This window comes from Colletes gigas, unplaced genomic scaffold (genome assembly GCF_013123115.1).
Source record: "Colletes gigas isolate AHSC1104 unplaced genomic scaffold, ASM1312311v1 Colletes_gigas_Sc00028, whole genome shotgun sequence".
Classification (NCBI taxonomy): Eukaryota; Metazoa; Arthropoda; class Insecta; order Hymenoptera; family Colletidae; genus Colletes; species Colletes gigas.
Window position 1 is genome coordinate 2511065 of NW_025106657.1, and position 18037 is coordinate 2529101.

Below are 18037 nucleotides of genomic sequence, written 5' to 3' on the forward strand. Positions count from 1 at the left end.
ATTGCACAGCCACTCTGTGCTCCTACCCTGTACCTTGACCCTCAGAAGTTGTTGCTTCTGATACGCAGAAATGACTTCTTGCGGAGACTAACTATTGAAGATGTTACTGCCTGAAGATTAATCTGCCTCTCTGTTCTGATTTTTCCCATAGGGAAACCTCGGTTTTCCCTGCCAAGGTGACAACTACGAACATTGCCTACCGGAGGGAGGATTAGTCAAGCCAATCCTCATCGTCGTCACCTTGGTAAGGCGGTTCCTAACTATTCAGGGTCGGTACAGCGAGCGGGTTTATGACACGGACTTGATTTCTTCAAAATTTTTGAGGATCAGACCTTCAAGACATTTTTACTTGACAAATTAGGAGACGGTCATTAAGGAACCTGTCATCTAGTGTCCAGGTACACCATATAAGAATGAGCGAGAACGTTGCCTTTTTTATAAACATTTGGGGAAAGTCAAAGCCCCCAAGACCCCGGTGGTCTGCAGATGTGCGCTCCCACGAATTTACGATACGTCAATCGCTATTGAGGCAAAGAAGAGCTCCAAGGATTCCAAGTCCCGTGTGGAGTTTGGAGGTTCCTTAATGACCGTATCCTAATTTATCAAGTAAAAATGTCTTGAAGGCCTGATCCTCAAAAATAGCGGAGAAGTCACGTTCGTATCATAAACCCGCTCACTGTACCGACCCTGAACAGATACAGTCATTGAACAACTGTTCGTTCAGCCAACGATTAATCAAGGGGATAATTAACGAAGTGTTCTTCAAAGGCAATTGGACGTTCCTGAATGAGAGACGTACAGGACGTTCCATGGAAATGGACTCAGAAAGCGACGAGAAATTTTCGTACTTACCTAAAACCACCAATGAATTACACTGTCGAGGAAGGTTAATCTTATTTGTACTTTTTAAGTATTCTTTGATTAGTTGCTTGAGCACAAATTTAACTATTGCTTTCAATCACTACAGCCATAATATACTGATCAAAATTTAATCCCAGGCGACAGTTTTATATTCAGTTTATATCTAAATGTTTGGAGGTGCTCCAACAATGCAAAAAAAGAAAATTCTATATATAAGGGGGTGTGATAGGCATTAAATAGATCAATTTTTAAGAACAAATTTAAATTTCTTTGTCTTGAAAAATGAATAATCCATTACTGAAACACTGTAAATTTTCCCGTATAATAAACAAATAATAAAAATTCTTGAATCGAAATGACGAATAATCATTACAAATATATTTCGGAATGCTTCCTCTGTTTGTTTGTTTTATCCAAGAGAATTTGTATATACGAATAGCGAAGTTTAAATTTATAACCGAAACATATAACAATAATTCTTTCGTTGCGCAGTGTAATGTTTACTCAAAGTTTTTTTTAAACCTCACGTACTACGTCGCCATTAAGAACATATCATTTTGTCTTCGCGTTGTTACTATTATTTTACTACCACATTTCATACAAATTAGAGCTCTCGATTCGTTCTCAATTAAATTTTTTATTAAATTAAAATAATTTAAATCTTCCATACAAAAGTTCGATAGATTTTAATTAATTTGACACAGTGGGTGGGGTGAAATTGCAATAAGAAAACAGTCTTCGTTTGTTTTGACGAACTCTTAATCACTGACCTCCTCGGAGTCGCTCGCACAGGAAGCCATCTTTTGTTCAAGGGTTGTTCGGGGACAAAGGGTGGCGAGAAATCACAGTTTTCCAACGAGAAATTTTTCACTCGGGCTAGCAGAGTAAATTTCGACCTCGCTCGCGGTGACTTTGCGACGACTGCAACGTTCTATTTTCGCCAAAGGCAGCACACGTGGTCACGTCGACACGTTCCTAGGAAAATTCAAGCTGGCCGTCGAGCGCGCGATTTCGTTCGAAACACTCGAGGGGTGAAATCGATACCGGTAAGGGCCACGAGAGGAGGTCTCAAGTTCAATCGAAACCCGATACGAGACGAAAACTTGACTCTCGAGGGCTAAAGACGATCGTCAACCGTGTTACATATCATTCGTGTGTGACGTCGCCTCCCATGCTCGCCGCCAGAGGGGTCGCGCTCTCACAAGCGCTCGACCGACCCCTCGGTTGCTATATACAGGGTGTTCGGTCACCTCTAGCAAAAATTTTAATGAGCGATAGTAGAGGCCAAAATAAGACGAAAATCAAGAATACTAATTTGTTGATGGAGGCTTCGTTGCAAAGTTATTAACATTTAAAGTTCCGCCTGTAGAATGACAATCCGCTAAACAGCTGGTTCGCGCGGACGGTTGCGGCAGGCGAGTGCTAGTGGTTCTCACGCAGCATGAAAAATTCTGCTTACCGACATTATCGACAGCCTTAGATTTTTGTCCACTTATGGGAATGCGAACACCTTACGTTGAATAAGATTCAACCTGTCTTATGAAAATCCAGAAGGGCATATCAAAACTCGCCCGACGAGATTTTCACAGAGAAAGGGTGAATGCCAGTTCCAATACACAATGTTGTGAACAAAAATCACCCACATGTGATTATACACGCCCCACGATTGTCCACAGTGTCCACAAGTATCCACAAATAATCCTTTCAGGCACTAACCACTATGCAATTAAATAAACACGTACCGCGATTATGTTATTCGTAAATGTCTACGTGTACGTGTATCACGATTCTTCCGAGTTACTTACGAATAAAACTGTTATTAATTTTTCAAATACACTTCAATTTAAAAATGTAAAAAGGAATCGCAGGATAAATGAAATTTTCGAGAACCACTAGCACTCGCCTGCCGCAACCGTCCGCGCGAACCAGCTGTTTAGCGGATTGTCATTCTACAGGCGGAACTTTAAAAGTTAATAACTTTGCAACGAAGCCTCCATCAACAAATTAGTATTCTTGATTTTCGTCTTATTTTGGCCTCTACTATCGCTCATTAAAATTTTTGCTAGAGGTGGCCGAACACCCTGTATACATTCCTCGATCGACTTCCCAACAGTGACGGGCATTCGTGGGAATTTTGGACATGCGCACTAGAATTTTCCCTCGTGGGATTCCTTTTTGCGCATGCGTTAGCTTTCTGCCATAGATGTATCTTTAGCGCAAAAAGAGGTGCATGTTGGGAATTCCCATGTTTTGTACAAAATTGAACTTTCTACTTCAAATGCTCGCCAATCACACAAAAATTAACTTATCGAAGATCCCCTACGTATTTTTCTAGAGTTACACTCATGTAGATTAACGCATTGTTGACCGGTGACGAGATAACTCGTCATTTCATGCCCAAACTTTGTTGAGCGATGACGAGTTAACTCGTCACTGCACTTGCATTATCTATTTCAATTTATAGTTATAGTTTCTGTGTAAAATTGCCGGTCAACAATGTGTTAAGAGGAAATTTTTTGTTTTTGTCTCTTTCCCTGTAACTTCCTTAAATTTTGTTCCTTACTAGGATCCAACGGTACTCTAAATTCTAGTTAAGTGTATACGGCAGTGATCATGCGTTCCAGTGCACATGATCAAAATTCCCACATTTCTAGCAGAGCCTGCTAGAAAGACTTACTGATGAGTCCACTAGCAGGCCCGAACGAAACGCACCCCCTCCTTTCCTTTTCTGCCTCCTACGAATTTACCGAGTTCCTAATCGCAGTGACTCAGCGTCACAATTGGTAACCCGGACGGTGAACTGAACAACTAGGAAGCAGCTCGAGAATTTTCAGGAAAACGCAGACCGCACGCAGAGTAGGACGAAGGAGGCAGCGCCAAAGAACGTGTCTAATCGTACTAGGAAATAGCTCTTTCGTAATCCCTCTCCTCAGGGGTGGCCTTTCGCTCACTCGATCGCTCGTCCTGACAAAATCTACCTGCCGAGGCCGCAGAGGTGCCAGAAAAGCACCGACGGTGCCCTACTCACCCATGCCAGATCACGCGTACGTGAGCTCGTGGAGTTACGGAAAGTCGACAAAGGCAAACTGACGCATGCCCTCTTTCTCGATTCTCCGAAGCTGCCCGAAGTAATTTCGGACCGCCTCGTGGGAGTCGAGAGAGGAAGGCTCACATTTGCTTTCTCGCTCTTGGACAACTGAAATTCGACCTCACGACGACGGCATACGATTCAAAGTCTCGACTGGCCAGGTATTTTTTATTTTCCGACCTATGTATGTAGACGAACATAAGCATGATACTATAATGAAAAAAATTTTGTGAATATTTTCTTACGGAAATACACGTTTTAAGATCCCCTGATCATGTTTGAATTATTGAAAAACAATAAATTCATTTTTATTATTCCTATATATGAGCGTACATATGTATATCATTTCAGATATCACATCTGCTACATCTGGCAACGTATAACCATTACTGCTGGCTACTGCCAGCCTCTCACAGCCTCTGCTGGCTTCTGCTAACCTCTGCCAGCATGTACGGGCTTCTGAGTGCCTTTGCTGGACCCAGCTAACCACTGCTGACCACACCTGATACTTCCGACAACGTATAACGATTACTACTGGTTACTGCCAGCCTCTCCCAGCCTCTGTTGGCCTCTCCTGACCTCCGCTTATATTTCTGACAACGTATAACAATTACAACTGACTTCTGCCAACCTCCGTTGGCCTCTGCTGACCATTGCTGATCTCTACATGCCTTTACTGGTGGCTAACTTGAGTTAGCAGGTAATGTCATAAAATTGTTTTATCTAGTTATACCCCTTTTTACCTGAAGTATAAGGTACGACTAAATGTACTTTTGAATTTTCCTACAGTCCTCCGCTGGCCTCTGCTGACCGCTGCTGACCACTTCTGATACTTCTGACAACGTATAACGATTACTACGGGCTACTGACAACGTCTCCTAGCCTCTACGGGCTTCTGCTGGTCTCTGCTGACCACCGCTTATATTTCTGACAGCGTATAACGATTACTAATGACTTCTGCCTGCCTCCGCTGGCCTCTACTGGCTGCTGCTGACCACTCCTGTTACTTCTGACAACGTATAACGATTACGACTGGCTACTGCTTGCCGCTGCTTGTCACTGCTTGCCACTGCTGGTCTCTGCATGCCTCTGCATCCCTCTGCTGGCCTCTGTTGGCCCTTAACGACCACTGCTGACCACTGCTGACCACTGCTGACCTTTGATATCAACTTCTGACATGATGTATAAGTATTGAAGCCTTGTATAATGTAAATCTATGGCAATAAATGATATAATTTAACAGAATTCTATGTGTTCTCATCATTTTTGCCTTTCTTTTCCTCTCCAAATCATTGCCTTAGTTTTAAGAGACCGTTTTTCCGGTTAAAATTGCATTCCCAAAGTGTCCAGCTCTCGTACTTGCTGCCAAAATCAAAAATTAACTTTTAAATTTTTTTTCTGTAACCGTCACTCTCGTATCTGTTGGCAAAATCGAGAATTCATTTTTTTCGACAAAAAGTCCTGAAACAACTGGGAAGTCCTGAAACAGTTGGAAAGACCTGAAACAGCTGGAAAGTCCTGAAACAACTGGGAAGCCCCGAAACAACCGGGAAGTCCTGAAACTCCTTGGAATTTTGAAACCAGCTGGAAAGTCCTGAAACAATTGGAAAGCCTTGAAACAACTGGAAAGTCCTGAAACAATTGGGAAGTCCTGGAATTTCTTGGAAACGCCGAAAATTTTTGGAACCCCTGAATTTTTAGCAAAGTTCTGAGTTTCAGGACTTCCGAGGTGTTTCAGGACTTCCTAGTGGGTTCAGGGAAACCAAGGAGTTTCAGGGAGTCTTACAACTAAGGTAATGATTTGGAGAGAAAAAGAAAGATAAAAATGATGAGAACACATAGAATTGTTTCTAATTATATCATTTATTGCCATAGATTTACATTATACAATGTTTTAATACATATATATCATGTCAGAAGTTGTTAACAAAGGCCAGCAGTGGCCAGCAGGGATCAGCAAGGGTCAGCAGGGACCAGCAGGGGTCAGCAGGGGCCAGCAGAAGCCAGAAGGGGCAAGCAGTAACATGTAGTAATCGTCACACGTTGTCGGAAGCAGCGGTGGTGGTCAGCAGTGGTCAGCAGTGGTCAGCAGAGGCCAGCGGAGACCAGCGGAGGCCAGCAGTGGCAAGGAGTGGCAAGCAGGGACCAGCAGGGGCAAGCAGTGGCAAGTTGTAATCGTTATACGTTGTCGGAAGCATCAGCAGTGGTCAGCGGAGGCCAGCGAAGGTTGACAGAAGTCAGTCGTAATTGTTATACGTCGTCAGAAATATAAGCGGAGGTCAGAAGAGGCCAACAGAGTTTGGGAGAGGCTGGCAGTAACCAGTAGTAATCGTTATACATTGTCGGAAGTATTAGGTGTGGTCAGCAGTGGTCAGCAGGGTCCAGCAGAGGCAGGCAGAAGCCCGCACATGTTGGCAGAGGTTAGCAGAGGCCAGCAGAAACCAGCAGAGGCTGCGAGAGGCTGGCAGTAGTCAGCAGTAATGGTGATACGTTGCCAGATGTATCAGAAGTGATATTTGAAATGATATACATATGTACGCTCATTTATAGGAATAATAAAAATGAATTTATTGTTTTTCAATAATTCAAATATGATCAGGGGGTCTTAAAACGTGTATTTTCGTAAGAAAAATTTCACAAAATTTTTTTCATTATAGTATCATGCTTATGTTCGTCTACATACATAGGTCGGAAAATAAAAAATACGTAGCCAGTCGAGACTTGGAATCGTATGCCGTCGACATGAGTTCGAATTTCAGTTGTTCAAGTGCGAGAAGGCAAATGAGCCTTCCTCTCTCGACTCCCACGAGACGGTCCGAAATTACTTCGTGCAGCTTCGGAGAATCGAGAAAGAGGGCATGTGTCAGTTTGCCTTTGTCGACTCTCCGATCTGGCATACTGTGAAAAAGTGGAATGGGGTGTCCCCGGTGCACCCGGGACTCCCTCTGGCATCACTGCTGCAACTTCATCCCCCCTCCAGCGCTCGCAGCTCCCGCTTCGTCCTTCCCCCTGACCGCCCACAGTGTCCGTCATCTTGTGCCGTCCTAGCGGCTGGCAGGCGACCACGGAAATACGTGCGATAACACGCGGACATTACAGCCCCTCCATCCTGTCGATTCCGGTGAGTAAAATTCACTAAAATAATCTCAATCTTCCTCTATCTTTCAAAACCGGTCGCCTCGTAAAAATCATAAAAATCTATCGTAAAAATCTAACCCCACCCGTGGACGCGGAACACCCGAGCCGGCTCGACGACGACGTATCGATTCGACCCGGTACAAGCTCCGTCCCGCGCCTCGATACTCGCCCGGCGTCGCGCGCCACGCGAGTCGAAATCATCCCCAGAGAAAGGCGTCGAGGCTAGACGGCGAGAGGTGCGCGCGTCTCGTTGTCGCCGCCATTACGCGAGCCGTAGGACGTGCGACCGTTCGCTGCTCGGTCGGGTATCTTTCTCGTCGGCGATTCGTACGCGATATCGGGACGATTCCAACGAGTTACCGACCAGGCAACGCGCGATCTCTTCGATCGATCGAGAGGTAAGTGACGCAGGAAGTCGATCACCGCGACAGTCTCGACACGCCGGTTTCTCTCGTTCTCTAACCTCCCTCGTCTCGAGCAATCGCGCGTCCGGCGTTGAAAAGTGACGTTTCCGGGCGGGTTTCCACGCACACCGTCGAAATCGCGAGCCTAGTAATTACTGATCTCGCGAAATGGCCGCCGGTTGCTATTATTAGAGGTTCGGTCGACGGTCTATCAACGCTTCGATGAATCGATGCGTCCGTCTCGATTCGAGCGACTCCGTAATATCGATCCCGCGGACGCTGCATTGGGTCGTTCCCGGTATCCATGGGGGTGAGATCCTCTCGCAGCTCTCGGCGTCTCTCTTTCTTTTTAGGGGTCCGAATAAACGCGCACACTCGCGACTCGTGCTCGTATTTTCGACGTGGCCCGCGTGTCGCCCGAATCAATACCCTTCGAGGCTCGCGAGAGCCAGTCTCTACGTTGACACGTAAATATTAATTGTCCGCCCGATACACGGCGTCGATATCGCGACGACGAACCCCCGTACGCCCGGTGTGACACGAGGGGGTGGTGGTGCGAGTGTCGAGGATCGCACGCGAGTTACGTCGGACGCGAGAAATTCTCTTCTAAATCCGATTCGAGGTAACGAGTCGCGTACGTACGCCCCGGTAATCGAATATTCAACCCTCCCAGAGAATGTGTGGACGATGGTGACGAGACGCGTGACCCGGTATACCGTTTGTGATCGCGATCCTGGTGCACGGAAGTTAGGGAAATAAGCATCCCCCTCGAATCGATTGCGTAACCGTTTCGACGTCTCCCGGAAGAGACGCGGGCTTCGAAGGGTTGTAAATATTTGTAGCTCTATATTTGGATTAAAATATATATTTTTGATTGAACTATGTGAGATAAATATGGAAAATTTGAACTGGGTGTTGGTAAACAATTCAGAAATGTGGTTTGTGTGTTTAGATCGGATGATTTTTAAGGGGGTTGTGTTGGTTGTATTGGAGTACGATGTGTACTCTAATAATAAACGAGTTATTAATAACGTCTCGTTGTAGCGATAATATCGAGCACGATCGAAAAGTACAAATTATTATTTTACTCTGTAGTTTACTGCACTTTACGTGTAAACTTGGAATACTCCAAAATTGACAAAATGGCGGCACTTTGAAGGGCTCATTCTTAAAGGGGCTACAATTCCGTGCCCGTATTTTTCCATTGAAAAGTTTCTAACGTATTTTGTTTTCTATTGTTATGACGACGCCATAATAAACGACTGGGAAGTCCCGTTCAATGGTTGCACACAGGCGGCCATTTCCGCCATAACAAAAGCATTGAGATTATCTAGAGATTCGAGTGATTTCTAAATTGGGAAAATATTTTTTAAATTTGCAAACGATATAGATTGAAATTTAACCTTTGGAATATTTATAATACGACTATATTAATCGAGCAAGTTTCGTATGAAATATATAATAATGTTTCTTTAAGTACAGAGATTTGAGTAACTCCTAAATTGGGAAAATATTTTTGGAATTTGCAAACGATATATGTTGAAATTTAACCTTTGGAATATTTATAATACGACAATATTAAACAAGCAAACTTCGTATGAAATATATAATAATGTTTCTTCAAGTACAGAGATTTGAGTAATTCCTACATTGGGAAAATATTTTTGGAATTTGCAAACGATATATGTTGAAATTTAACCTTTGGAATATTTATAATTCGACAATATTAATTGAGCAAGTTTCGTATGAAATATATAATAATGTTTCTTCAAGTACAGAGATTTGAGTGATTTCTAAATTGGTAAAAAATTTTTAGAATTTGCAAATGATATATGTTGAAATTTAACCTTTGGAATATTTATAATTCGACAATATTAATTGAGCAAGTTTCGTATGAAATATATAATAATGTTTCTTTTGACTTTGGTATGGTTGATTAATTAGTTCGAAGCGTTAGCGATTGCGTTAGTTTGCAAGAAAGAGATCGAATATTATCGCGACGAAGTTCCCCCTGGAAGCAATCTAACTTGGTTCATTTGAATTTATAGCGGTGCTAGTAGTACGAGCCTACGTATGGTCAGTCGTGACAAGCAATCTCGATATCTCATCGGGCACCAATCTCTCTATGTATTCGTGGCCCAATCGACCCGATAACGAACAGCATTCCCTGGCATCGAATTCTGGTCAATCACTAATGACGTATACCACCAATTATTCGCAAATGGAAAGAGACATTCCGTTGGGTACACTCGCGACGAATCATACCGGCGAACTCAGTTCGCGACACGTTATCGAATCTCGAATCTTATCGATACAGAAAAGTTAACGTCACTTTCTACTCGAATCATTTACCAACTAAAATTTAAATCTACTCACGAAAGATAAACATAAAAATATTGCTAGCCACAGATAATAATTGTACGAATATGATGTTTCTCTTTATCAATATTTCAATATTTAAAAATACTTCTTTATATTTGGTATTTCTAAGTTAAAAATTAAAACTTCTTTAGTTTTTGTAAAATTACGTTTCGTCTGAATAGTTGGTTAATAGCTAAAAAAAATACAATGGCGGGCCATGAACGAATAGAATGAATAGACTAACTAAAATTTAAAACACTCACGAAAGATAAACATAAAAATATTGCTAGCCACAGATAATAATTGTACGAATATGATGTTTTACTTTATCAATATTTCAGTATTTAAAAATATTTCTTTATATTTTGTATTTCTAAGTAAAAAATTAAAACCTCTTTAGTTTTTATAAAATTACGTTTCGTCTGAATGGTTGGTTCATAGCTGAAAAAAACTTCCAATACAATGGCGGGTAATGAACGAATTGAATGAATAGAAGTAGGCTAACGAAATCGCGAATAATCCTTTGGATATATATTCTCTCGACTGTGAGACCCGCAACGAACCGTAGTTAAATTCTTCAGACTTTTGCACTTGGTCTATAAGATAATTTTTCTGTTAAAAAAGAAAAAACAACAAGGCGGAAGTACGTGGGAGAATAAAGTTGTCTAATAATACGTGTTACCACCGACTGAATTGGAAGACTTTGCCACGTGGTATTAAATACTTAATGTTATTACGTACTAGAAACCGTACCAACCAAACGCTATTACGGACCGAATAAACTATATACCAGCGGTGGTCAATCAACGCTTAATAGAATCAATACGAACAGCAATTATCGTACAAGAATCTAATGTTTAACAGTTAGCGTACAAACTACAAACCCACGAATATTCAACCGGATAGTAAGCGGTAGAAAAACAATATTGACATATACTTATATTAAGAAGAAAAATAATTAATCTCTTTATAGTAATTAAAATTATAAAAATGCATCACGGTCGGAGCTAATTGCATTCTGTATTACTGACAAATTATTTAATGTTCTTCTAAAGAGATTATGTAGAGATAAGTGGAAAAGTATGTTAATGGTCAGACAGCGCCAGGAAAATTATATTCAATCGCACGGGTTACGAAATAAATTTTCAAATTCAATTATGTTAGAAACGAAGCACCTGTATGAGTCCATTTTTTCATACATTGAGGTATCCACGGGGTTTATGTATGAATAAAGTAATGGTAACACTAGTGAAGAGTCGTGCCGCGTTGAATGCTTCGTTCTCGTTCGATCACCGAAGTGCAGCAGCTCCATTGGGAGCGGTCAACTTTGGGATGGGTGACCGTTTGGGAAGATATATAAATATCACGTATTGTTGATTTGTTTATTGTTTATATTATATATACCTCTCTATGGGGTTTGTGACTGCTCCATTACATGCCATTCAATATTTAAAAAAAAGCTACTTTAGATAATTAACAAATATCTACATAAAATTCATATGAATTACCAACACGAATGTGTACACATTATGTAATAATAATGGTTTAAATATCGTACGATATTTTCAACTGTATGTAAAGGTAGTTTACTCATGTACACGGAATAGTATTGCAAAGATTACCATATAAAATTAATTCGATTTGAATTTTGTTTGTCTAAGCGGGGGTTAATTGTAATTTGCAATTTGACATTACACTTGTTCGTCAATGTTAAAAAAACTACTTCGTAAATAGAAGTAACACAGAGTATAATAAACAGTATTTGGTAAAAATAAAAGAATTCCTAATAAACAAAGAAGTGAATTTACAGTGAAATCATCATTATAGCGTGGGAGTAACTGTATACAAAGTGTTCGTTCAGCTACCCGTGGGAAAAATTTTAATGACTGACTCTAGAGGCCAAAATAAGATAAAAATGAAGAATACCAATTTGTTGATTGAGGTTTCGTTAAAAAGTTGTTAACAAAATTATTAATAAAATTTGTCCGCCTACACGAATTTTTTTCTCGAAAGTGCGTAGGATTTCGGGGGTATGTCTATTCAACAAAAATGATTGTAATTGACCCCCGCAACAGAAAATAATTTTTCCAGAATGATTTGAAACTTTTCAATTTCAGCACCTACCCCCTTGTCGATTTTTCTTAAGAATTCGCTTTTTATTTTTATTAAATTTGTTTGACGCTCTATAGAAAAATTGTCTAATACTTTTTTGTAGGTATCCGTGGGCTTTACTTCAGAAAAAAATTCCATTGAAATATATTCACTATTCTAAGAATTATGGTCGTTCGAATATTGCACCACTTTTATGGGGCTTTTTTTAACTTTATTGTGTTAAGGAACAACTTTTCCAGTATTCTTATAATTTCTACATATTCTTGACTAAAATACGCGTGAAATTGCCTTATGAAATATTAAAGTCGTCCAATCCGTTCAGGAGTTATGATTTTTTAAACATACGCATGAAATTTCAGGGGAATTTATCAATGGATGGTCAGGCATTGTATTTTCAGTAATGAATTTTTTTCTCGAAAGTGCGCAGGATTTCGAGGATATGTCTATAAACCAAAAACGATTATAATGGGCCCCCGCAACTGAAAATATTTCTTTCAGAACGATTTGAAATTTTTTATTTGCGCCGAAAAATTTAGGCAGCTCCTCAATTTTTTTCTCGAAAGCGCGTAGGATTTCGGGGATGTGTCTATTCACCAGAAACGATTATAATGGACCCCCGCAACTGAAAATAATTTTTTCAGAATGATTTGAAATGTTGTATTCTCGCCGAAAAATTTAGGCACCTCCTCAATTTTTTTTCTCGAAAGCACGTACGATTTCGGGGATCTGTCTATTCACCAAAAATGATTGCAATTAACTCCCACAGCCGAAAATAATTTTTTCAGAATGATTTGAAATTTTTTAATTTCGCCGAAAAATTAATAACATTTTAACGAAGCCTCAATCAACAAATTAGTATTCTTGATTTTCGTCTTATTTTCGCCTCTAGAATCTTCCACTAAAATTTTTCCCAGAGTTGGCCTAACCCTTGTATATGTCATATAATCTCAATTCTATCAATATAATTCCTAACTCGAAATAGTTCCTGGGATGTTCTATGTTTAACAACTCAAGTGTTTCCAGTCTGCAGTTATTTGTTACGAAGTAACTCGACAAAGAACATCGCGAAAGCTGAAAATAATTGTCCCCCTTAAGTGACCGCCCCCAGAGCTGCCCCCGAGGGATCGATAGACGAGTTTTCACTTTTCTCTGCTCCTCCACGCAGGTGACTGAAGCGTAGGCATGGGTAAGGAGAAGATTCACATAAACATCGTGGTGATAGGCCACGTAGACTCGGGCAAGTCCACCACGACCGGGCATCTGATCTACAAATGCGGTGGCATCGACAAGCGTACCATCGAGAAGTTCGAGAAGGAGGCCCAGGAGATGGGCAAAGGTTCGTTCAAGTACGCCTGGGTGCTGGACAAGCTGAAAGCGGAACGTGAACGAGGCATCACGATCGACATCGCCCTCTGGAAGTTCGAAACTGCCAAGTACTACGTCACGATCATCGACGCCCCAGGACATCGCGATTTCATCAAAAATATGATCACAGGTAGCCTGGGAATTTGCACGCAACCTCTTCGAAAAAAGTAGAAACCGTTGCTTTTATCTGCAAAGCGACAATCGAGGACGATACGAGGAGAAGTTTCGAACCCTTCGCGAATACTTTGGAAAATCTCGAGAGACACTGTCGAGGGTACTCGAACCTAGACACGAGATGGACTCAAGTACAATCGAACCTCGATCGAGTACATTCTTTTCGGTAGAAGATAGAAACGATCCATGCAAAGCTTACTCTTTTCAATTCTTCTCAACGACCACAATTATTTTTAAACGGACAATGGCTCTTTCTTCTAACATTTGGAAAATACTATTCGTAAATATTGTATTCTTGCAAAGATAATCAAGGATAAAATTCGTTAAAATACTGGGACCAAAACGATAAAGTACTTTGTACTTGTAATTTTTAATTGTATCATACTTATGTATTAGTGGCGAGTAAACGAGATTCGATTCTTTCAAACTGGTACTAGGGTTCGAAACTATACACAAGATTCCCTCTAATTTATCAGTGGAAAAACTTGCAAATGGCGGGTTGAAAGCCATAGTGGTGCAAGTCACATTTTAACTATTTTGCGTAAATTGAGTTCGTTGCTTAAAAAAAATCAAGACAGATATTAAAGTTACAAAAACACTTTCTAGAAGCTCAGAAACAAGTTAATTTTAGTAACGACATCTTTGAAATCACATCTTTTATACTCTTTAATATGCTTCACGAGACAAGATGGCGTAAGGTGTACTTACACCATTATGGTTCCAAGTGCTTTGCTAACTTTGTTTAGTGACAAAGTATGAACTTACAAGTAAATCAATTTTTATGATAAATAGAAGACAGCTTGAAAGTTTCAACTCAAAGTTGAAGAATTTGGACTTACACCACTGTGGCTCTGAACCCGCCAAACGTTGTCGTTGAGATCGGTTATCCTGAAATTTATCTCTAACAAGTAACACTACCCAACTGATACTCACTGATTTGAATGAAATTTAACGTACTTATTAAACACCGAAAAATATTAAATACGTGTTTTTTTGTTTCGGCTCAATACGCTTTTTAGGGGTAGAAAGCACCCCTCAACCTCTGGAGATGGAAACGTTTGTGGCTAATTATTTCTTAAAGGATACAGTTTCTGAAAAAAGTACTAGATCCAGAGTTGTACAGTTCAGAGTGATGCACTTGTGATGGCGTTCTTGAAATCGACCTTATGTCGATTTTCAAGGTCAATTAAATTTGGAAATAATAACCGGACTGGCCGGATTTAGCAGTTGCTGGATCTTGAGCGCATCCGGTATTTATAATCAGTAATTTTATGCGATGACTCTAATCTGTCTTCAAAATTGATTTGTTGCGTTATTTTCCCAAAAAAGGAAAAATCAGACGTTATGGGAAAATAGGCTCAAATTTATAGAAAAAATATGGAGGAAAAAGTTTTGTAAGTAACTTTGGAAAAATCTGCAATAACATTGCAGTAATAAAATGTGCGTGGTGTACTAACTCTCTGTGTATGAAGCATTTTTTTTGCAATAGAAGATAAAGCTATTCCTCATTATTGTCATGAATATAAAGAATAATGCCAATTACCATGGAATTTATATTCATAGCCATATGTGAAAAGAAATTATGAAATGTTGCCTTCACTGGCTGGATCTCGATCACACGTCTTACCTTATTTGAATGAATAATTAACTTTTAATTTCTTTATTGATCGAATTATTGACTGATCTTGCCTTAATTGGTTGAATCAATAAACAATTTTAAATTGCAGAAGTTTGTTTCGTTTACAAACCATCAACGCTCTGACAATGAATGTAAAATTTTACGCTCTATCGATTCTCGGGGTGAAAAGCAAAATACTCCCTTCGATAAACATGAAATGATTTTCAAATGACCTTGAAAATCGACCTCAAGGTCGATTTCAAGGACGCCATCAAGTGCATTACTCTGAACTGTACAACTCTGAATTTAGTACTTTTTTCAGAAACTGTATCCTTTAAGAAATGTTTAGCCACAATCGTTTCCATCTCCAGAGGTTGAGGGGTGCTTTCTAACCCTAAAAAGCGTATTGAGCCGAAACAAAAAAACATGTATTTAATATTTTTCGGTGTTTAATAAGTACGTTAAATTTCATTCAAATCAGTGAGTATCAGTTGAGTAGTGTTACTTGTTAGATAGAGATAAATTTCAGGATAACCGATCTCAACGACAACGTTTGGCGAGTTCAGAGCCACAGTGGTGTGAGTCCAAATTCTTCAAATTTGAGTTGAAACTTTCAAGCTGTCTTCTATTTATCATAAAAATTGATTTACTTGTAAGTTCATACTTTGTCACTAAACAAAGTTAGCAAAGCACTTGGAACCATAATGGTGTAAGTACACCTTACGCCATCTTGTCTCGTGAAGCATATTAAAGAGTATAAAAGATGTGATTTCAAAGATGTCGTTACTAAAATTAACTCGTTTCTGAGCTTCTAGAAAGTGTTTTTGTAACTTTAATATGTGTCTTGATTTTTTTTGTGTTACTTGTAAGTCCCACGGTACAATAACGTTAACTAAATTGTTGATGGCAGGGACGAGCCAAGCGGATTGCGCCGTGCTTATCGTGGCGGCTGGTATCGGCGAGTTCGAGGCCGGTATCTCGAAGAACGGACAAACTCGCGAGCACGCGTTGCTCGCGTTCACGCTCGGCGTGAAACAGCTGATCGTCGGCGTGAACAAGATGGACATGACCGATCCACCGTACTCGGAGAGCCGTTTCGAGGAGATCAAGAAAGAGGTGTCGTCGTACATCAAGAAGATCGGCTACAACACCGCGTCGGTCGCGTTCGTACCGATCTCCGGATGGCACGGCGACAACATGCTCGAACCGTCGCCAAAGACGCCTTGGTACAAGGGATGGAAAGTGGGCCGCAAAGACGGGAACGCGGACGGTAAAACCCTCATCGAGGCCCTCGACGCCATCTTGCCGCCGTCCAGACCCACCGACAAGGCCCTACGTCTGCCTCTTCAAGATGTTTACAAGATCGGCGGCATTGGCACCGTACCGGTCGGTCGTGTGGAGACTGGCATCCTCAAACCAGGTACAAACATCGTTAGAAAGATGGTATCGTAAAGATAGAGGGGTTCTTCTTTTAACACTTTGACTGCCAGGTTGACTGTAGCGTCTTCTTTAACTGGGCTCTTTGGAATATCTCAGAAGGGAGTGAAAATATCAAAACAATGTTTACGGAGTCTCTGCAAGCACAGACACATTTCAAATTGAAATATCTAGAAAGAAATGATTCTTTTTGCAGGTATGTTGGTGACTTTCGCCCCGGCCGCGTTGATCACCGAGGTGAAGTCGGTGGAGATGCACCACGAGGCGCTCACGGAGGCACTGCCCGGGGACAACGTCGGCTTCAACGTGAAAAACATCTCCGTGAAGGAGCTGAGACGCGGCTACGTGGCGGGCGACTCGAAGAACCAGCCACCGCGGGGGGCGTCCGATTTCACGGCGCAGGTGATCGTCCTGAACCATCCCGGGCAGATCAGCAACGGTTACACGCCCGTCCTCGACTGCCACACCGCCCATATCGCCTGCAAGTTCGCGGAGATCAAGGAGAGGTGCGATCGCCGTACAGGGAAGACCACCGAGGAGAATCCAAAGAGCATCAAGAGCGGGGACGCCGCCATCGTGATGCTGCAGCCGACCAAACCGATGTGCGTCGAGGCGTTCCAGGAGTTCCCGCCGCTGGGACGCTTCGCTGTTCGCGATATGCGTCAGACCGTCGCCGTGGGCGTCATCAAGGTACGCGTTACAACGAAAATAAGACGTCCAAGACGCCTTCGCGAGTACAATTCTTTCAGTAGACACGACGGAAGCAATCCTTTCATGATGTAGATTCCATGAGATGTAGATTCTAGCAGAATTCGGTCCCAATCTCCTCTGGCATGTACACTTTTGAGATTCGCAAGCTTCAACAGTTAAATCTTGTAATTTTCTTGTCGTTTTGTATTTCTCTCTTCGTTTCCGTTTTCTGATTCCTTTGTTATTGGAGAGAATAACAAACTGAATTCTTTAGGAGGCTATCAGCAATCTTAATTATATCTTAATTGATATGAATTGCCTACACAAATTTATACCAAGAGATGTAGATTGTAGCAGAATTCGGTCCCAATCTCCTCTGTGCATGTACACTTTTGAGATTTGCAAGCTTCAACATTTAAATCTTGTAATTTTCTTGTTGTGTTGTATTTCCCTCTTCGTTTCCGTTTTCTGATTCCTTTGTTGTTGAAGAGAATAACAAACTGAATTCTTTAGGAGGCTATCAGCAATCTTAATTATATCTTAATTGATATGAATTGCATACACAAATTTATACCAAGAGATGTAGATTCTAGCAGAATTCGGTCCCAATCTCCTCTGGCATGTACACTTTTGAGATTTGCAAGCTTCCACAGTTAAATCTTGTAATTTTCTTGTTGTTTTGTATTTTCCTCTTCGTTTCCGTTTTCTGATTCCTTTGTTGTTGGAGAGAATAACAAACTGAATTCTTTAGGAGGCTATCAGCAATCTTAATTATATCTTAATTGATAT

At 41.0% G+C, this 18037-nt stretch overlaps 2 protein-coding genes and 2 long non-coding RNA genes across 8 annotated transcripts in view; 3 read left to right on the top strand and 1 right to left on the bottom strand.

The window, feature by feature from the left end:
• LOC122401811 overlaps positions 1 to 906 on the top strand; it is a 3335-nt gene extending 2429 nt beyond the window's left edge. For all 4 annotated transcript variants that reach the window (XR_006259462.1, XR_006259461.1, XR_006259460.1 and 1 more), the window contains 2 exons: positions 152 to 244; positions 769 to 906. This is a non-coding gene — a long non-coding RNA (uncharacterized LOC122401811). The remainder of the gene's footprint in view (positions 1 to 151; positions 245 to 768) is intronic.
• The window catches only part of LOC122401810 (actin-binding Rho-activating protein-like), a 26574-nt gene extending 24805 nt beyond the window's left edge, over positions 1 to 1769 (bottom strand). The window contains exon 1 of one of the 2 annotated variants that reach the window (XM_043404176.1): positions 1632 to 1769. In XM_043404176.1, coding sequence (XP_043260111.1) covers positions 1632 to 1661 — 30 coding nt within the window. In that variant the 5' untranslated portion in view covers positions 1662 to 1769. Of the gene's footprint in view, positions 1 to 852; positions 1064 to 1631 lie in introns of those variants that run through there. The other variant, XM_043404178.1, reaches the window with a different exon arrangement.
• Positions 1 to 4959, top strand: part of LOC122401812 — a 17509-nt gene extending 12550 nt beyond the window's left edge. Inside the window, exons 2-4 of the long non-coding RNA XR_006259463.1 lie at positions 3795 to 4110; positions 4301 to 4649; positions 4739 to 4959. This is a non-coding gene — a long non-coding RNA (uncharacterized LOC122401812). The remainder of the gene's footprint in view (positions 1 to 3794; positions 4111 to 4300; positions 4650 to 4738) is intronic.
• Positions 4960 to 6838: 1879 nt separating this feature from the next.
• LOC122401794 (elongation factor 1-alpha) lies at positions 6839 to 17341 on the top strand. Its single transcript, XM_043404150.1, has 4 exons — positions 6839 to 7070; positions 13130 to 13459; positions 16032 to 16541; positions 16755 to 17341. The coding sequence occupies exons 2-4, from the start codon at positions 13147 to 13149 to the stop codon at positions 17339 to 17341; spliced, it is 1410 nt and encodes a 469-aa protein (XP_043260085.1). The 5' UTR covers positions 6839 to 7070; positions 13130 to 13146.
• Positions 17342 to 18037: the final 696 nt, after the last annotated feature.

Coding starts and splice junctions, on each gene's coding strand:
- LOC122401794 (XM_043404150.1), top strand. CDS start 13,147: ATGGGTAAGGAGAAGATTCACATAAACATCGTGGTGATAGGCCACGTA. Junction 13,460..16,031: donor CATCAAAAATATGATCACAG/GTAGCCTGGGAA, acceptor TGTTGATGGCAG/GGACGAGCCAAGCGGATTGC. Junction 16,542..16,754: donor GACTGGCATCCTCAAACCAG/GTACAAACATCG, acceptor TTCTTTTTGCAG/GTATGTTGGTGACTTTCGCC.